We start from the raw sequence: 20,147 nt of genomic DNA, 5'->3' as shown, positions 1-20,147 counted from the left end.
GAAGGGTATAAAGTCTGTGTCTAGATTTATTATTTTTTTGCATGTGGATGTCCAGCACCATTCGTTGAAAAGGCTATCTTTGTTCTATTGTATTTGCTTTTCTTTGATACATTGTTTGAAAACTCTGATAGTCCTACCACCTGGGGAATACACCCCTTCAGTCTAGATTAGATGCCTTGTCTTTTACTTGTATTCATACCTATATCACCTCTATCACAGCACCCTTGTAATACTGTGTGTATTCCTCTAATATTTGTCTCTCCCCCCAAAATTCAGAACCATGTTTGTATCATTTACTTCTCTATTCCCATCTCCATAATAGTATTTGTATGTAGTATAGGCACTGAATAGACTTTTGCTGTATCAATGTACACATGATCTGTTCTTTCATATTTATAGCTAGTCATGTTTCAATTTTTGTTTCAAAATCCTCTTTATTGGAAGAATAATTAGTATGAAAAATGAAAACAAATTCTAGAATGACACAAAGAACATTATGATGGGCATTTGGAAGGTTTTCAGGGACTAAAATAAAAAAAAAAATATAACTGCTTTCTATAAATCTAACTCTTTACCTAAAACAAAACAACACGAATTCCAAACTCTACCCCTGAGCAATAAAACAGTATCAGAAACTAAAACCTCTGATATGAGCAAATTTTCCACTCTTTCCTTTCCTAAGACAATAACTATAATCTTAAGTGAAGAAGATCCAATTATATTAAGTCTTCAGAGTTACTGATGACAAGATAATTTTTGTTTTTTACTTCACAGTTGAAACAAATTGGCAAAATTAGCATGTGTGTGATTTGAGAGATTTCTATAACTAAAATGAAAATGAATAGTCTGGGCAAATTTTTGTTTTTATATGTTTTTCATTGCCTTAGGATGGATAATAATTATTATCAATTCTCATCACAACCAAGTTTTATAAGAACTAAGTATGTTATTATTATGTAAAATTAGTATTTATGTTTGAGAGAAAACTGGTATTTTCCTGTATCTTTTGCTTTGAAATAAATGTAAAATTTATTTTAACTTCTAGAGTTGTATTACTATGACTAAAAATAATTTAGTCATGGAAAATGTAAATGAGAAATATAAAATAAGATAAGTTACTATAAAAAGAGGTTATGTCTCTAATTATAATAAACTGATGAGAAAAAACTAATACTAAAAAAGTAATACTAAAAAATACTAAAAAAGTGCATTGAAGTCAATCTCTTTTTTTTTTGAACGAGAGACAGAGCATGAGCTGGGGAGAAGGGGAGAGGGAGAAAGAAGGGAGAAAGAGAGAGAATCTAAAGCAGGGTCCATGCTGAGTGTGCAGCCTGACACAGGGCTTGATTCTACGACCCTGGGATCATGACCTGAGCCAAAATCAAGACTCAGATGTTCAACCAACTAAGCCACCCAGGTGTCCCTAGTTAATTTTTTAAATGGGTTTCTACAGCATATATAAATTAATTTTCAAGGAATATCTTGTCAAATATCCTTTCATGACACCTCCTTTGATAAAGAGAAGTTTTATATACAGTAAGTGTTATCCCCTTATCATCAATTTAATTAAATCCAGTTTCAAATAAGAAATAAATAGATTATGCCAAATATTCAGTCACTATTTTCCAATGAATACATTAAATCATAGAAAAGAATTGTAAAGGATGCAGGTCTTTGGCTGACAGAAGCTATACATGTCAAACTGGTGACAGTTACATCTATCTTCATGTATCCACTGCCAATAAAGTATTGGAAAAATCACAGTGAACAACTGTTTATCGTAAAGTGATGAGTACAATGATGGGCTCAAACATGAATTTACTTACAGCTTCATTTTAACAATGGTACATATAAATTCCTGACCTGACTGTTCTTCTTCCCATAATTAATATCCTTCCCATTTTCAGTTGGATATCGGACAACATGATATGTTCAGATAAAACTCCTTCACATGAACGGAGATGGGCTGCGGGAGTGAATGTCGAGCATGGCTTTGAAAACAGATGGAGTGGCAGATGGGCTTGCCGAGCGGCTCACTCGATCTGTGTTACACAACTTTTCTACCCAGTTAAGATGAGGCTCCATCTCACAAAAGCCTTAGAAAGTCTGTTCCTTTATTTCATACATGCTTTCCCCTACCCCAAAATAAATGATTAGTATCTTAAACTTTGTTCCTTTGAAGATTAATTACCTGTATGATAAATTATTTAACTAAAATATATTTTCTTACCCATTTTTGGAACAGATGGTAGGAGAGCAGTTGCCTAGTGGAATAAAATGTACACAGACGAATTATCTAAAAACTGTAAAATTAATTACCTTCCTTCATTGATGAGTTCAATAAATGCAAGTCCTGCATTCTTCTGAATAGAATTTTGCCATTCCTAAAAGGAGAAACCAAACCAAGTATAAGAAAAATGAGCACGTAAACAAAATCAGAACTATATACAACATATTTAAATTGATCAGGAGATTAAATGTTCTATTTACACGTGCATTCCAAGTGACTGAAAAGTACAGAGGGGAAAAGTTTACAAATGAATTCTTTTGAATTTGTAAAAAAACAAAAAAAAAAGGAGAAAACATTAATACTATATCCAAATGTAATCTCTCCTTGCTGATCTAGATGAGAACATATTTGTGAATTTGGTAGTTCCACAGTGTAATCATTATAAATTTCTGATTGTTATACAGTGTTTCTGGATTAGGAAAGTATATTGCTTACTTTATACTCTTCCTATGACATATTTAGAATATGCTTTAACCAATTTTTTTTCAATGGATCCTGGTTTAGTCGACTGATTTTTTTTTTTTGCTTTTTATATAGCTGGAAAATTGCAACTTTTTTGGATTAAAAGTAATATCCTTTTCAACAGTACTGTAAATAAACACTTCGTTAATACATTTTATATAAAACAAAAACCTACTGACCATTCACATCACTCATCTAGCCAGATTTTCTAGCCAGATTTTTCTGCATGATTTTCCTACTACTAAAGTGCTACACACCGAGGTAGTCACCTGTCTCCCCACAAATTCAGCTTCACATAAAGCAGTCTTTATGTCAGCCCTTCTCTCTACTCTTGATCACACTGCCTTTTTAGAGCTTTGCACCCATGCTGGGGAAAAAATGCGGTCCCCCAACATAGACACTTGCTGTATAAGTATTTTCTGCTGTAAGTCAATCTGTGAGGAATTAAAGAAGAACACATCATGAACCTACATTTCCCCAGGAGACAGAATCAACAACTTGGGATATGGAAGCCTGGGGACTATAATGATCTTATAAAGATCTAAATGGCTCTATGGTTGGCTACGTGGTTTTAGCAAAGCCACTGTATTTTAGCTATCATACATAACCTTTAGCAAAAATTCATCTAAATGATAAGACCACTATTGCACTTTACAGAGCTTGTTAAAACTTTCCAATCATTTCTATTGTGAACAATTACAGGGAACTCTTTTTGCTATGTTTTAATAAGATGTCTTCTTCTACCATCATCCTTTTATGTATTTTGTATATTCCCATTACATATACTATATTTATTGCAAGCCGATATCCCACAAAATGTGGAAATTTCTCAGGAATACTTGACATTTATTGTGGCATTAGCTTAAAGGGAAAACTGATTCTTATATAGCAAGAACCATGACACTCCGAAGAATAAATTCTTACAGACAACTTCTTAAACATGATTTTCTTTATGACACTGTTTGTACACCAAGGCTCTTTTATCAGCATAAACTTTAATATGCATGGGATTTTTCAAGAAGATATTTCAAAGTACATATTCAGATATTACATATGCATCCCAAATTATACTGTGTCTAAAAGATCACAGAGTAAAATGTTTTAAAAACTCTGTTCAGATCAAAGATCAAACAAAAAATATCTGTGAGACGCCTCAGCCCATGAGACACTAATCTGCAATCTTTGATAGAGGAGCAGCACAAATAAGTCTTAGCCAAGTTAAGGATATTAGAATTTAAAGGATGAAGAAAGACACTGAAAATATATCACTGCAAGGCTTCATGCAAGAAATATGTTTTAGAAGAGTAATTTGACATTTTTGAGGAAGAGAAAGTGGTAGAAGACTGTTTCATGTGACTTTCCGGAAGAGAAGCAATAGAGGCCTACACTGGTACTTCGAACAGGTGAATGGAAAACAAGAGACATTACAAAGAAGAGATGCCAGGGCTGGATGAGAAACTGGATTTAACGGCTAAAGTAACAACGTGGAAGAATATAAGGTTTAAGTGTTTAACATGAATGGCAGGAAGAATGGTAGCATTCTCATGAAAATATTTGAGAATGGAACACATTTGAAGAAAACCATAGGATTGCTTAAGTTTATATTTGTTGGATTGAGAATCATGATGGCATATCAAATAGAATGTGGAATTTGAGATTATTTACATGAAAATATTGATTAAGGCAAACCAGAGGCACGTCTCTAAAGAAGAATCAACAGAAAGAGGATCAAAAGACCTAGGCTGAGTTTTGGGAATCATTCACATTTCTAAAATGAAAAAGGGGAGAGAGAAGCAAACCATGAGACTCTTAAAAAAAAAATGTTTATTTATTTATTTTGAGAGAGAGAGAGAGAGAGCAAGTGTGAGTGAGGGAGGGAGGGGCAGAGAGAGGGGGAAAGAGAGAATCCCAAGCAGGCTCAGCACGTAGCCTGATGCAGGGCTGAATCCCACATCTATGAGATCATGACCTGAGCCAAAATCAAGAGTTGGATGCCCAACCGACTGAGCCATGCAGGCGCCCCAAAAAACCCTAAGAGACTCTTAACTAGAGAGAACAACTGAGGGTAGATGGAGGGAGGTGGGTGTGGGGGAGAGTTACATAGGTGTTGGGTATTAAGGAGGGCACTTGTGATGAGCACTGACTGTTGTATGTAAGTGATGAATCACTAAATTCTACTTCTGAAACCAATTTTACCATATGTTAAGTAGCTAGAATATAAAAACTTCAAATAAAAAACAGAAAAGAAGCAGTTAACAGAGGTAAGAAAAGATCTAACAAAATTTAGGAATAGTAGCAAAGTTATTATAGCACTATTTAAAAGAAAATAATTCACTGGTTGCATTGGCTCAACGAAACAAAAAGATACAAACAAGACCCTTTAATCACTAACATCATTCTCCTTTTGATGATCAAGAATTTAAGTTTTATTGCACGTGACTTGTAAAATGCAAAATACAGCACGCCCCAAAGTATATGCAATATAAATTGAAAAGTAGAAAAGACAAAAAGATGCCATCCCAAGGGAGGGGATGGAAAGCGAGAGCTGGCGCTGGCTGTAGCCCGGGGCTGGCACGGGAGTTGGAGCCTACGCTGGCTCTCCCTCTGGAGCTGACTCTATCTGTGATGCCAGTGGTGGTATGGTACCAGAGTTGGCACTCGGTGTGGAGCTAGATCCAGCTCTAGAGCTGATGCTCAGACTGCAGTGAGAGAGCTGGTTGTTGGACTGGCTCTAGTTCTGGGCTGACTCTAAGTCTCGCACTGTTGCCAGACCTGGTGTGAAAACTGGTGATGCAGAGGACTCCGGAGCTGGAGTTGCTCTTGACTCTGGAGCTAGAGCCGGAACTGGCGTGAAGTGCGGAGTGGGAGCAAGAGTTCCTGTTGGAGCTGGCTGTAGCTCGGCAGCCAGCCCTAGCTCTACCACTGCACCTGGTGCAGACGCTGGCTGTGGCTCCAGAGCCGCCGCTTGGACCTGTTCTGAAACTGGCCCCGGCTCTGGAACTGCTGCTGGAGCCAGTGCTGCAGTGCACGATGGCACTACCTTTATCCCCGGGGCCGGCTCGAGCTCTGTCCTGGAGCGGGTCTGGAGCTGCTTCTAGTTCTAGAGCGGGCACTGCCTTCAGCTCTGGGGCTGGAAGGGGTCCCAGAGCTGTGTGAGGCCCTACAGCTTGTTCAGTTGTTCTCCCGAACTCCACAGGTGCCGGGGCTGGTGCTAGAGCTCGCGGAAGAGCCGCTGCCGACACTTCTACTATCACTGTTGAAGCCATGATCTCGAGTTGGCAACTCGACAAGAAAGACCCAGACCAAGACAAGAGTACAAACGAGATACCAGGAACAATAACAACAACAATAACAACAACAACACAACAACAACAACCACAACAACAACAAAAACAACAACCTTGGAAAATGAAAGGCAGGGAAGAAACAGAAAAATAAGTCTGTAATTACACGGTTAAGGGATGTGAAGACATTGCAAGCATCAAAAAAAGAAGGCTTAAAAGACAAAGTTGCAACCTCCCCCCCAGAAAACAGAAAAAAAAGATAAGGTGCCAACAAAAGGATAAAGGGATGCAAAAACCGTAACAGCACCAACAAAAGTAAAGAAATAAGGAAACTGGAGGCTCTCCAACTGAAAGGCCCACTGAGTAGGAAGTCTAGAAAGAGTGGATGGGGACCATGGAAGAGAGGATTTAGTTTAAATCAGATAAATTTAAAATTGCTCCCAGGGAGAGCCAAAGCATAAGAGACTCTTTGAGAACTGAGGGTTGATGGGGGGTGGGAGGGAGGGGGGGTGGGTGATGGGTATTGAGGATGGCACCTTTTGGGATGAGCACTGGGTGTTGTATGGAAACCAATTTGACAATAAATTTCATATATTGAAAAAAAATAAATAAAAATAAAAAAAATAAAATTGCTCCCAGGAATGAAGTACATGACATAAAACCCCTAGCAAGGCACATCATCATAACATTTTCCTTAACACGAGGGTTAAGAAAAAGGCTAACAGGAAAAAAAAAATACAAAGAATCAAGAATAAGAATCAAACTAAACTTCTCAGTAGCAAATCCAGAAAAGAGAAGAAAAGGAAATGCTTGCACAGTTATGGAGAACATTCAGGGCACAATATCTACCCAAAGTATCAATAACATATGAGGATAGATGAGTCACATTTTCAGACAGGCACAAATAAATATTTGCTTTTCATCCACTCTCTTTAAAGAACCTAGTAATGGTTTACTCTGCCAAAAATGAGGGCATCTCTCCCACAGGAGAGACAAGATTACATTGTGACAGCCCCCGAATCTCAGGGGCTTAAAAACCAAAGATGAATTTCTTGCTCAAGCTTCACGTCCATTGCCTGTGTTCCTCTCTACATCTCATAAGGCATCTCATAAACACAGGTTTCTTTCTTTCAAATGAGAAGAAAAAAACTAAACGAGAGAAAAAGGGACAACAAAATATTCCTCAGAAGATAAAGTATATTTTATCTCAGAAATCATCAGGCTTGAATATGGTTTTTAAAGCTCGTTTAATAATTTCTGAATGACAGTTATAAAAATAGCACAAATAATTATTTGGGCATCTTTGAAAATTCCAAACTCTTTACAACCTCAGTAAAATATCATACTCAGTACTGAATAGTAAACAAAAATGTGTAAATGCAAAGAAAAAACTGGAATGTGAAGGGAAAAGTATTCTCCAAGAAAAGTATAACTTGTAACAACAGTTTATGTTGGTAATGTAATAAATCCCAAAAGTGTGTACAAGAAATGATAATCTTAAAACTTTGGAAATGGGATCAAGCCTAGATCATTATTTTCTCACTGCTTAATACTTTCATTAATCAGAAAATATTCCCTCTGAAATATATTTATATTTTGTAGTAATATACTCACACATATATCTCCCTATTACATGATAAGTTTGTTAATGAAAGGGAGGATCTTTTTTTTTAATGTTTATTTTTGAGAGAAAGAGAGTGTAAGTGGGCAAGGGGCAGAGAGAAGGGGACAGAGGATCCGATGCAGGCTCGACACGGACAGGAGCGAGGCCAATGTGGGGCTCGAACTCACGAACTATGAGATCACGACCTGAGCCAAAGTCGGACGCTCAACCGACTGAACCACCCAGATGCCCTGGGATATTAAGTACAAATGCCTGGCATACCGTACATACTCAATGTACTTTTGTTGTCGAGCTGAACTTAATCCTCCCAAATTAAGGGTATCGCTTCAATGTATGGTTCTCAATCTGGCTGTACAGAAGAATCAAAGGGGGAGTTGTTAAAAAGTACCAATCATAAGACAATAACCTCCAATGACAGGGCCCAGGCATTGGTATCATTTTAAAGCTTCCCAAATTATTTTGATGTAAAGTTAGTGTTGACAACCACTGTCTTAGGTCATCTCTCTCTCCCAAAAAGACTGCACCATACAAACCTCAAAGTACCTAACTTCCCAGCGTGGAGTAATTTAGTCATGAGGTAATATATATTTTTTTCCTTCAGACTGTTCACTTATTTAAATTTCCTTCTCATAAATAGTATATTATTGTGTCATAATTACATCATAACTTACACCATAATTACTGAAGTATTCACATCCCTAAAATAACACCGTAACTAAGGTCCTTTCCAGTTCTGACATGGCATTTCATTCTCCCACATGGTATTTTTGTAGGACTCAAACGTTAACTTCTAGTGACTGTGTAAAAAAATGTGAGTAATGATAGAGGCTAGGCAATGGTCCTATTCTTTAACACTGATGCACATTTGGTTCTGCATTTTAAAAAGTGTTTCTTAAATGTGCATTACCATGTAACTGATTCTAGGAGTTTCAAAAGAATAATTAGGTAAAATATTGAGAGGCTCACAAGTAGAGTACCTAGCATAGAGAGGAACTCTGTGTTTGTTGTGATGGCTGAGGCATAAACTACATTGAGAGTTGATGAATGGGTGAGAGCCGGACAGGGAAGACACTTTAATCGCTGTCCTAGCTTTCTAACAATTCTCTCTGACATGTAGACTCAGAGAAATTACTTAAAACAAGGGAAACGGACACATGAGAATGTATACAAAGGGGTAATAATCTATTGTCATTTCAACAAAGACAATCTTTTGGCAATGACAGGAAAAAAGTGTATTTTCAAATTGTGTCTACGAATCATTCCAGAAAGTTTTCTGCCATTTGAGAAAACACACACACATGCATTCATTCAAGTTGGAAAAAAAATGAACATCTATAAGAAAAGGTGTAAATTAAACATCGGCATCAAATTTTTGTCTTCATGGGAAACATACTAAACTGGGTTTGAATGCCTGCAGAGAGATGCCAAGTCTGTAGACAGTTTTGTCATAATTTTTTAACTCTTCTATATGGATGCATAAAATTTCCTCAAGATGAAGGACTTTTCCAGAGAATTGGATATCAAGTTAAGGATCCTTTGAAACTAAACACTTTGAAGACAAATAGGTTCCAGAAGGATGACAATGAAATCCCTATGTTCTCTTCAACAATCACTTCATGGTAGTTAGATGACCCAGTAGAAATCTCAGACCCAGGACATATTTTTCCCCCCCCAACGGTTTTTCCTCCTCTATGTCAGCTCAATTCACATTTCTCATTTCCTTTTGCTTTGTATACAATTAGGTGAACCAACTTAATGTCCTTAGAGACTCAATCCATCTCAAAATCTTTGAAAATATTTCATGGTAAAAAAAGGAGGGTTAAGTTGAAATCTTGTCTTCAGGAACTCCAGAATTGATTTTTTTGCTTTTATATCCTTAATGTCTACTTATCATTAATTGCCAGGAAAAGAAATAGGTTATGTGCCTCAAATATTTTCCTTGTGAATGTTCATTATAACAAGTGTGCTTATAAATTCTGTGCAGTAAGTTGGAGAAATTAGTAAGTAAAAGGATTGAAGTAAAAACATACTGTATATAAATAAAACCAGATATAACTAATGTTTTCAATGAATACAAAAATGAACTAATGAAAATAAATATGCAAGTATTCAATGTATCTTTTGTTTTCATTTTCATTGCTTATTTTTATGAACATCCTACTAAAGCATATAGGAAAAATTGGATATAAGAAATGAATAATCAATCTCAAAGAGACTATTGATATGAAATTCAGCCATAGAAAAACCATTAGGCAATGTGGAAATAGATCCAATTGGTTACTAAAAGTTGGTGTTTCATATAAATATAAATATAAATTAAATATAAATATAAATATACATATAAATATAAATGTAAATATAAATAAGTATAAGTTTCCCAGGATCCTAGTAGATCATTAAATTATGTAAATAAATTTAACACCACTTTTTATTACAAATATTCTTATGCATATATATATAGATAGATAGATAGATACACACACATACACACACACATACTTGTGTTTGTATTTATCATGAAAAATAATCTAGGTTGTTTTATAAGATATTTTTTAAACAGTATTTTTTCTATAACTCTAAATATATACAATAAACAAACACATTTATATGCTATGTTAAGTTGCTGAAGATATTTCTTCCTTGGTGAGAACACATATGCTACTAGAAACAATCAGAAAGATATCAAGAAATGATAACTTTATTAAATAAAAAAATAGGGGGATTTGGGTGGCTCAGTCAGTTACGTGTTCGACTCTTGGTTTGGGCTCAGGTCATGATCTCACGGTTCATGAGTTGAAGCCTTGCATTGGGCTCTGCACTGACAGTGTGGAGACTGCTTGAGATTCTCTCTCTCTCTGCACCTCTCCACGTCTCTCTCTCTCTCCCTCTCTCTCTCTCAAAACACATAAACTTAAAAAAAAATATGAAAATAGAGGAAATGTTTCATATTTTCTATTTAGATAGGAGAAGGGTAAAAGCTAGACTAGGATTCTTTAAACTTTCAGAGTTGTGCTTTTAATTAAAAAAAATTAAATTTAAATTTAAAACATATGCAACATTAAAAAAGTTAGGGTTTATCACATTCAAATATGCACTTTAAGATTTAATACTAATGTGGTCTTGAAGAACTTTAGTTTGATAGAATAATAACTTTTAAAACTTGACAATAGGGGCGCCTGGGTGGCTCAGTGGGTTAAGCATCCGACTTCGACTCAGGTCATGTTCTCCCGGTTCATAAGTTCAAGTCCCACAATTGGCTCTGTGCTGACAAGGCAGAGCCTGGAGTCTGCTTCAGATTCTCTCTCCAGTCTGCTTCAGTCCCCCTCTCTCTCTGCCCCTCCCCACTTCTACTTTGTCTCTCTCTCAAAAATGAACATTTGGGGCGCCTGGGTGGCTCAGTCAGTTGAGCGGCCGACTTCGGTGCAGGTCATGATCTCGCGGTCCCTGAGTTCAAGCCCTGCATCGGGCTCTGTGCTGACAGCTCAGAGCCTGGAGCCTGTTTCAGATTCTGTGTCTCCCTCTCTCTGACCCTCCCCCATTCATGCTATGTCTCTCTCTGTCTCAAAAATAAATAAATGTTAAAAAAATTTTTTTAAATGAACATTAAAGAAATAAAACAAAATAAAAATAATATTTGACAATAAAACAAAATCCTGTACTGGACTATAATCAATAAAATAACAGTGACTATCCTTCTATAATTTCCATGATTTACAAAGGTAAATATTTGTTCAGAAAAATTCGTTTCCTGAGAGCTTACCATGTGTCTGAGACATGGCTAGATGCACTACTATTTTTTAAGTTATACTATACTGTTGAGATCACTTTTTTGAGGATCATCTTTGAATGTCATATTTTTCTAGGGCTAAGAATCAGTGTATCAGTAGACTGACTCTCAAAACATCATAACTTAGGAAGAGTATACAGTAAAATATAAATATGAAAAAAATTATACCATTAGCATAAGAGCTCTAGACTGTACTCAACTGCAGCACAAAAGTGCTGGGTATTATTAAGCTACTATACATATGTAGCTTCTCAAAAAATGCTCATAAATAACCTAATAATACAATAGACATTTGATATTTCTCAAGATGTACATTTCAAGACCTTTGTATTTAGTTATGTTTTGTGACTACCACCTAGGCTCATACTATATCCCACAACAAAAGTTCATTATAAAATTGCCTTATTTTCCAGAGTAAATAGAAAACAACCACACTGTATTGAGATGTTGATGCTGTGTTACTGCTTGGTGAATTCATTCCCACATACCAAATTAGTAGCACACATGGTCTCAACTCATGCCCTGGCAAAACAATAAATGACACTATGCCAGTTACGCATGTTACTACTTAAGAATAGAAGGAACTTTCAATGTTAAATCTTGAATGCTAAGACCCTGGTGTGCTTCACTGGCATAAAGTGCAATCATGTACAGTTACGTTAGTTTATATTTTTCATAAATAATCACGTAGCAATAGGTGTATAAGCCAGTACAAGAATGTTAGTGTTGTAGAGATTTAGATATCATAATTTTTAACCCACTCTAAGAATGTTTTACACACAATTCGCTGATATTTTCTTGAAGACTTATAATATTTCTGGGATTCTGGAACAACTTGTTCTATTTTTGGACTATATTAACATTACAAAAAGAAGCACAGATATTCATATATGGGAGGAAGAGCTGTGGAGACCAATATAGCATCTATACTCATATGTGGCTATTAGAAGTACTTGAAATGTAGCTGGATGAACTAATATGTGTTCTAAGTATAAATTATATACCTGATTAATTTTTTTTAAATATTTATTTATTTTTGAGAAAGAGAGAGACAGAGTGCTCATGTGAGCCAGGGAGGGGCAGAGAAAGAGGGGGAGAGAGAGAGTACCAAGCAGACTCCTCTCTGTCAGTGCAGAACCTGATATGGGTGAGATCATGACCTGAGCTGAAATCAGGAGTCAGATGCTTAACCGACTGACTCACCCAGGTGTCCCATACCTGATTAATTTTAAATAATTGATAAACTTGTGTGGTGTTTGGACTTCTGAACAAGAACAAAGACTTGTAAACCTGGCTCCCTCAGTAACTGTTACTTGTGAATAAAATTTTCTCGTCATTATAATTAACACCGGGTAGTAACAAGGTCACCAAAATAATTTAAAAACAATAAAAAAAAGAGTCTACAAGTAAATACACATATGACAGACAGACACATACACACATATATATATATCAGACACATGCACACACACACACACACACACACACACACACACACACACACACCTATCTGATTTGAAAGACAGTATAAAAACAGGAATGTAAAATAGCTCATTAATTATTTTTATATGGATCACATGTAGAAATGATATTTAGGTGAAATAAAATATATTATTAAAATTAATCTCACCTATCTTGTTTACCTTTTTAAATGTGGTAATTAGAAAAATTTTAATTGTACGTGATTCACATTACATTTTTATCACACAGTGCTGCTCTCTAGAGTACCAACTGGGAAAGCGATTTATAAGCCATCACTGCTATAAGACCAATTTCTGCTTATACTAATAACAAGAGAAGTAACTTTGCATTTATGTATAGAAATCTAGTTTGAATGAATATTCATTCAATGATTAGCTGTTATCACTCCTGGGTAGTGAAAATATGAGGTGAGGGGAAGTTTCATTTAACCTTCTAATATCCTAAAATTGTTTTTCTTTTAATGTACAGGAACTACTTATGAATTATAATCTTAATTTTTTTAATGTTTATTTATTTTTGAGAGAGAGAGAGAGATAGACAGACAGGCAGAGCAAGTGGGAGAGAGGCAGAGTCTCAGAGGGAGACACAGAATCCAAAGCAGGCTTCTGGCTCCAAGCTGTACAGAGCCCGATGCGGGTCTTGAACTCACAAGCCATGAGATTGTGACCCGAGCCCAAGCTGGACGCACAATGACTGAGCCACCCCTGTGCCCCAGGAACTACTTTTGAATTAATATCATCTTGGCATCTACAGTTAATTGATATTCAACAAGGGTACCAAGACCATTCAATGGAAAGAGAATGGTCTCTCAATAAATGGTACTTGGGGGTGCCTGGGTGGCGCAGTCAGTTAAGCGTCCGACTTCAGCCAGGTCACGATCTCGCGGTCCTTGAGTTCGAGCCCCGCGTCGGGCTCTGGGCTGATGGCTCAGAGCCTGGAGCCTGTTTCCGATTCTGTGTCTCCCTCTCTCTCTGCCCCTCCCCTGTTCATGCTCTGTCTCTCTCTGTCCCAAAAATAAATAAACGTTGAAAAAAAAATTTAAAAAATAAAAAATAAATGGTACTTGGAAAACTGGATATCCACATCCAAAAGAATGCAGTTAAATCCCTACTTCACATTATATACAAAAATTAACTCAAAATGGATCAAAGACCTAAATTGAGGAACTAAAACTATTAGAGGAAAATATAGGGGAAAATCTGCATGACCTTGGATTTGGCCTTGGGTCTAAAATATGATAGCAAAAGTTTAAGAAACAATTGGACAAAAATAGACAAAGTGGACATGATTAAAAACTTTTGTGTACCAAAATCAGTATCAAGAGAATGAAAATAACCCAGAGAATAGGAAAAAAAATATTTCCAAATCATATACTTGACAAGGATTTTATATCCAGAATAAAAAAACACCTAAAACTTAACCAAAAACAACAAAAAACAAAAAATGTCAATTGGGGGCACCGGGGTGGCTCAGTTGGTTAAGCATCCGATGTTGGCTCAGGTCATGATTTCATGGTTCGTGGGTTTGAGCCTTGCGTTGGGTTCTGTGCTGACTTCTCAGAGCCTGGAGCCTGCTTCAGATTCTGTGTCTTTCTCTGCCCTTCTCCTGCTCATGCTCTTTTTCTCTTTGTCTCTCAAAAATGAATAAATGTTAAAAAAAAAACACACCAACCCCCCCGCCAAAAAAAAAAACTCAATTAGGAAATGAAAAAGGATGTGAATAGTCATTTCTCCAAAGAAGATACAAATTGCCAACAGATGCATGAAAAGATGCTCAACATCATTAGTCATTAGGAAAATGCACATCAAAACAAGAATGAAATACCACTTCTTACTCACTAGGATAACCATAATTAAAACAACAGCAACACATTAAAACAACAACAACAAAAATAAAAAATAACAAGTGTCAGAGAGGATATGGAGATACTGGAACACTTGTTGATTCCTCATGGAAATGGAAAAAGTGAGTCATCCTGGAAAACTGGAAATTTCTCAAAAAGCTAAACAGAATTACCACACAACTCAACAATTCTCCTCAAGAATTGTATATGCTTAAAAGAATTGAAAATAGAAACTCAAATAGATACTTGTAGACCAATGTTAACACGGCAGCATTATTCATAATAGTAAGTAGGTATAAACAAGCCACGTGTCCATCAACAGATTAATGGATAAACAAAACATGGGTCTGTAAACAGAATGGAGTATTTACCATTCAACCATTAAAAAAAATGGAGTTCTGAGATACGTTACAACATGAATGAACCTTGAAAACATTATGCTGAGTGAAATAAACCAGACATAAAGGAATTCCACTTATATAAAATACTGAGAATAGGCAAATCATAAAGATAAAAAGTGAATTAGAGGTACCAGAGTCTGGGGGGAGAGAGATATGGACACAGAGTTTTTGTTTGGGATGCTGAAAATTCTTGGAAATAAATAATGGTAATGGCTATCCAACACGGTGAATGTAATTAATGCAACTGAATTGCACATTTAAAAATAGTTAAAAAGCACATTTTATGTTCTTTCTGTTTTACCACAATAAAAGTGTATCAATCAAATCATCTTGGGGACTGTGTTTTCTTTCTAGTCATGCATTAATTCAGTAAGTAACAATAAATATATATACTATGTGTTAGTTTGCGAAGCATGGATGACATAATGGTGAACAGAAATATAAAATGAACTTTGTTATGGTGTAAATTTGTAGTGTAATTGAAGTGGATTAACATCCATAGAGTAACCTTGGAAGACTTTAAGGCTTTGCAGCATCCTTAAGAAGTCTCTCCTTTTGAATAATTTCAAACATTCTATAATTTAAAACACTCTCCATAGATTTTACATAAATATACTGATGACACTATACATAACTAATTTTTTCCACTGGCTGTATGGAATGCTTAGAAAAGAAAGGAAACACTGAACATAATGCTTATCCAAAAGGAAATTCCAATGAACTGGATAAAGAAAAGCATGCGTATATCAAATGTAAGAGCATTTAATTAAAACATGTAAACAGGCACCTGTATTTACTATCTAGATGTATGTATTTCAAATGCTAAAGGGAATGATGGAGTGATTAGAACCACATAATCATGAACAAGAAGCTTCATGAAAGAGAAGTTTGAATTAACTGGGAAGATATGAAGTAACACTAATAATCCTGTAGTTTGATAATGTCAGTAGTTACACCATTACAAGAAATGAAATTGCTTTGATCTATATACACATGCACAAATGAATGCATGTAAAAAACAGTGAAGGGCGAATAATGCTGTGGGAAGGGCACGTGGAACTCTAGGTACTATTTTTGCAACTTACTGTGAGTCTGAAATTATTTAAACAATGAAAGTAAAAGAGGACACAATTACTTATCACATAATAGCTATTAAAAATAAAGTATGTTGAAGTATACATTGGACAAAAGTAAAACAACAACAAACAAACCACCTAAAATCAAGAGAATGTGTAATAGTGGTAGGACTGTGGAATGCATACACATTATTGTTGCTATTTTTCAAAGTTTGTGGTAATGTGTCTGAAGAATTTATAAAACATAAACATAGAAAAATAGACACGGGGGAAAACAAACATGCCAAAATAGCTAGAAAGAAAGGAAAGGGGTGGCTATTGTGGCAAAGTATGGGAAGGGGTTCTAGGTCAGGGAGGTGGTCTATCAGTGACCCAGGGAAATCTGTCTACCTCAGAATATGCTATATTCTTTCTCCTCTCCTACAGAAATTATAGCTCCCAAGGATTATTGTATGGGTGGACAAGGCTTACAGATTTCTTTTTGTCCTGTTTTTAGTAAAACTATAAGAATTCAGACATGAGAAAAAGGGCTGTTGTTTCTCTTATATTTTACCATTTACATACAGTGGAGCTCAGAACTTCTGTTTATTCATCATTTTCTTCAGTTTACAATTTGTGTTGGATATGAGTTAATTAATATACAAGGATGAAAGTATTTATATCATGCACAAGCATTACATATATTATAGGTAGCTTGGAAAATAAATATTTTATGACATAAAACTGATAGACTCAATGTTCATTATACCTCCTAACTTTTCTAGGAGTTGAGTAAAAGAAATCAATAATAAAAGACCACATGGAAATAATCAAAAGTAATTTGAATTGTATGTTCTTTAAATCTTGGATTAAATTTTCATAGAGGGATGCCATAATAGTTGGGTAAATAACAGACTGAGTCTGTTGCATTTGTGCAGTAGGCATTCTCCCCAAGATACATTAAATGGAAATACTTTTTTTCCAAATGTCTATATTTTTACTATAAATCTTCTCCATATTTTCTAATAACTTTATTATGACTCAAGTTGACAGTAATCTTCATGCATCATCACATGTGCAATTGCCTGCTAAACTTTTATTTCTACTTAAGACATATTACAAACTTTATGGCGAGAAAGAGGGTATGCTCTGGGCAATTTCAAAAAACTTTAATGACTAATTTGCCCCTTTAACTTTGACAGGATGTTATGCCACAGATAGAAGTTGGGGCCAAGCACTGTCCAGAGAAAAAGGCAGGGATTTGTGAGATATTCAGGAATGAGACAGAGGCTTTATTTCTCCTAAACGCTGAGGCAGAACTTATAAAAGCAAACACCAGGAACTACTCAATACTAATCACAAGTTAGAAAGTTCTTATCGACTTCAATTCTATGCTATTAACATACAATAACACTTTATATTAAAAACTACCCTTGAGGAAACATTGTTTCATATACTGCCTGGAAATGGGTAACTCCCTACGTGACAAATTAAACCCAAATAAACCTATTGTGTGGTTACTTAATTTCTGATATACTTAAAATGAGGCTGGAGTGTGCTCTAAGCACATCACAGCTCTAAGCTGGAGTGTGGTCTAAAGCATAAAAGGCTTAGAGTGTGCTCTAAGTCTGGGCGGCTCACTTGGTTAAGCTTCTGACTTTGGCTCAGGTCATGATCTCATGCTTCATGAGTTTGGGTCCCATATTGGGCTCTGTGCTGACAGCTCAGAGCCCAGAGCTTCAGATTCTGTGTCTCCCCTCTCTCTGGCCCTCCCCTGCTTGCACTCGTTCTCTCTCAAAAATACAAATAAATAAATAAAATTAAAAAAAAATATATCATACTACAATTTTTTTACTCATCATTGAGTTCAAACTCAGCTACATAACAGGCAAGTTTCACAGATAACACCAGACCACATTAAGAAATGGAAGGATGTTACCAATAAATCTTCAGTAACCAGCACAAGGCTAATATAAAAAAGCAGTCACTAAATAAATAATTGTGACACAATTTCATCAGAAAACTAGGATTTCCTATTTCTGAAGATGCTTTTTAAAAATCTAATCCAGGGGTGACTGGGTGGCTCAGTCTGTTAACCATCTGATTCTTGATTTCGGCTCAGGTCATGATGTCAATGGTTCGTGAGAGCCAGCCCCACGCTGGGCTCTGTGCTGACCGCACGCAGAGCCGGCCTGGGATTCTGTCTCCCTCTCTCTGCTGCTCCCCCCGCAAAAAAAAAAAAAAAAAAAAAAAAAAACACAACACTGAAAAAAATCTAGTCCATCCCAAGTTTTCTTACATTTATCATCTTACTATACACACCCCAAATGTTTTCAATAGTGGGCACTCATGAACGAGTATGCACTACTAGCTTTCCATATTCATCTCATCTGTGTTTTTACTTCTATCTTTGGTTTATTATAGTTGGAAGAAAAGTATGTGTTTTTCCTTTGTACCATCTGAATAAACTGTATCAAATTGGAGAAAAAATGAAAATTTTAAAAGTTCAAATACCAAATCATCTGAAAAAGGAAGACTGTTCCTCAGTTGTGGTTCTTTTGTTAAGTGCTGTGTTTAGAAGTCCTGGGTCTGAGCCTTGATCACATCAGTGGAGTCACTAACTTCCTTTTTATTTAACTATATGAAATATTTAGAAAACAAAAGGCAAACAAAACCACAAAATAATTCATGTTAGTAACTTCATACACAGATTCTAAAGAAACTTGCAAGGCTGACTTCTATTTTATGTTACGTATACGTTTTGGGATTTCTAATGAGAATAAAAATGATTTACTAAGCATGCATTTTGCTTAATCAGTACTTCAAGTCAGAAAGTACTTGAATACTGAGAGACATTACTTTTTACATAAAAGTTTCTCAATTTATAAAACGTTTTCTATTGAAAGATAAGGCACAGAAAAATGCAATGACATCTGCTAAGCTTTACTTAGAAAAACTTAAAGAAATCCTACGGGATAACATCACTCAATTTTTCCTGGAGTACCTCTGATGGAGACTTCCTAAAAAAAAAAAATCTGGAAATAATTAGAAACTATTATAGTACCTAAAAAAGTTTACTTGAAAACTAAATCTGCTATTCATCAAAGAACACAATACACTCAGAATAATGTAATAGAAAATTAAGGTACATATATAGAATGACATAGAGCACCTCAAACAAATGTAATTGTAAAGCATTAAAAAAAAAAAAAGTTGACAGAAGACAGTGTCAGACCTGTGATATCCTGAAGAACACTAGGAAACACTACATTTAACTGATTAAGCAGTGATTTTGTTAAAACAAAATATATTAATTATTTGACTTATTTTATTTCAGTTCATTTTACTTCTAAACGACAAGAAACCAATTATTTTTAAAAAGATACTACTAAGACGCAACTTTAATACACATTGAAAGGGAAGAAGAACAAAGAGTTAATTCTTAAAATGTACTCTTGTGTCATCAGGTATGCATGGGAAGGAAAGCTATGCAAAATATTGTAAGAAACATTTGGGTATTTGTGGAACAATAAATGCAATACAATGATAATGCTAATAGCTTCTTAAAAGTAAAAATATGTTCTCGACAGAGACCTAAAATTCCACTGGGGAGTAGACTGGATGGCATGTCCCTTGGAGTTTAAAAGGCTGTCCATATGAACTGAATTATCCTTGACAAGTACCTTCAGACACTTGTAATACGATCTCATGTAAATTTAGACCATATTTTGCACACAAACCAGTGGCAATAGTAAGTTTGTTCAGGAGCTCAGATAAGAAGAAAAGAAAAACTGGTATCTTTAGTAATAGTTGTTAACATGAAATTTCCGAAATGAAAAGCATAAAAATTAAAGTAACTAATGTGTTGTCACAAATGAAAGAAAAACAAATATTGAGAGAAAGATTGCCTTTTCTTTCC

At 35.4% G+C, this 20,147-nt stretch overlaps 1 protein-coding gene across 11 annotated transcripts in view; it reads right to left on the bottom strand.

Annotated features, from left to right (window-relative positions):
* NBEA (neurobeachin) overlaps nucleotides 1-20,147 on the bottom strand; it is a 689,863-nt gene that overhangs the window by 339,066 nt on the left and 330,650 nt on the right. For all 11 annotated transcript variants that reach the window (XM_040448178.1, XM_040448180.1, XM_040448182.1 and 8 more), the window contains one exon: nucleotides 2,320-2,384. In XM_040448178.1, the coding sequence (XP_040304112.1) occupies nucleotides 2,320-2,384 (65 nt within the window). The remainder of the gene's footprint in view (nucleotides 1-2,319; nucleotides 2,385-20,147) is intronic.

This window comes from Herpailurus yagouaroundi, unplaced genomic scaffold (assembly GCF_014898765.1).
Source record: "Herpailurus yagouaroundi ecotype Mexico unplaced genomic scaffold, PumYag 197, whole genome shotgun sequence".
In the NCBI taxonomy this organism is placed as follows: domain Eukaryota; kingdom Metazoa; phylum Chordata; class Mammalia; order Carnivora; family Felidae; genus Herpailurus; species Herpailurus yagouaroundi.
Note: the sequence above shows the minus strand (reverse complement) of the source record. Positions and strands in the feature narration are given on the sequence as shown.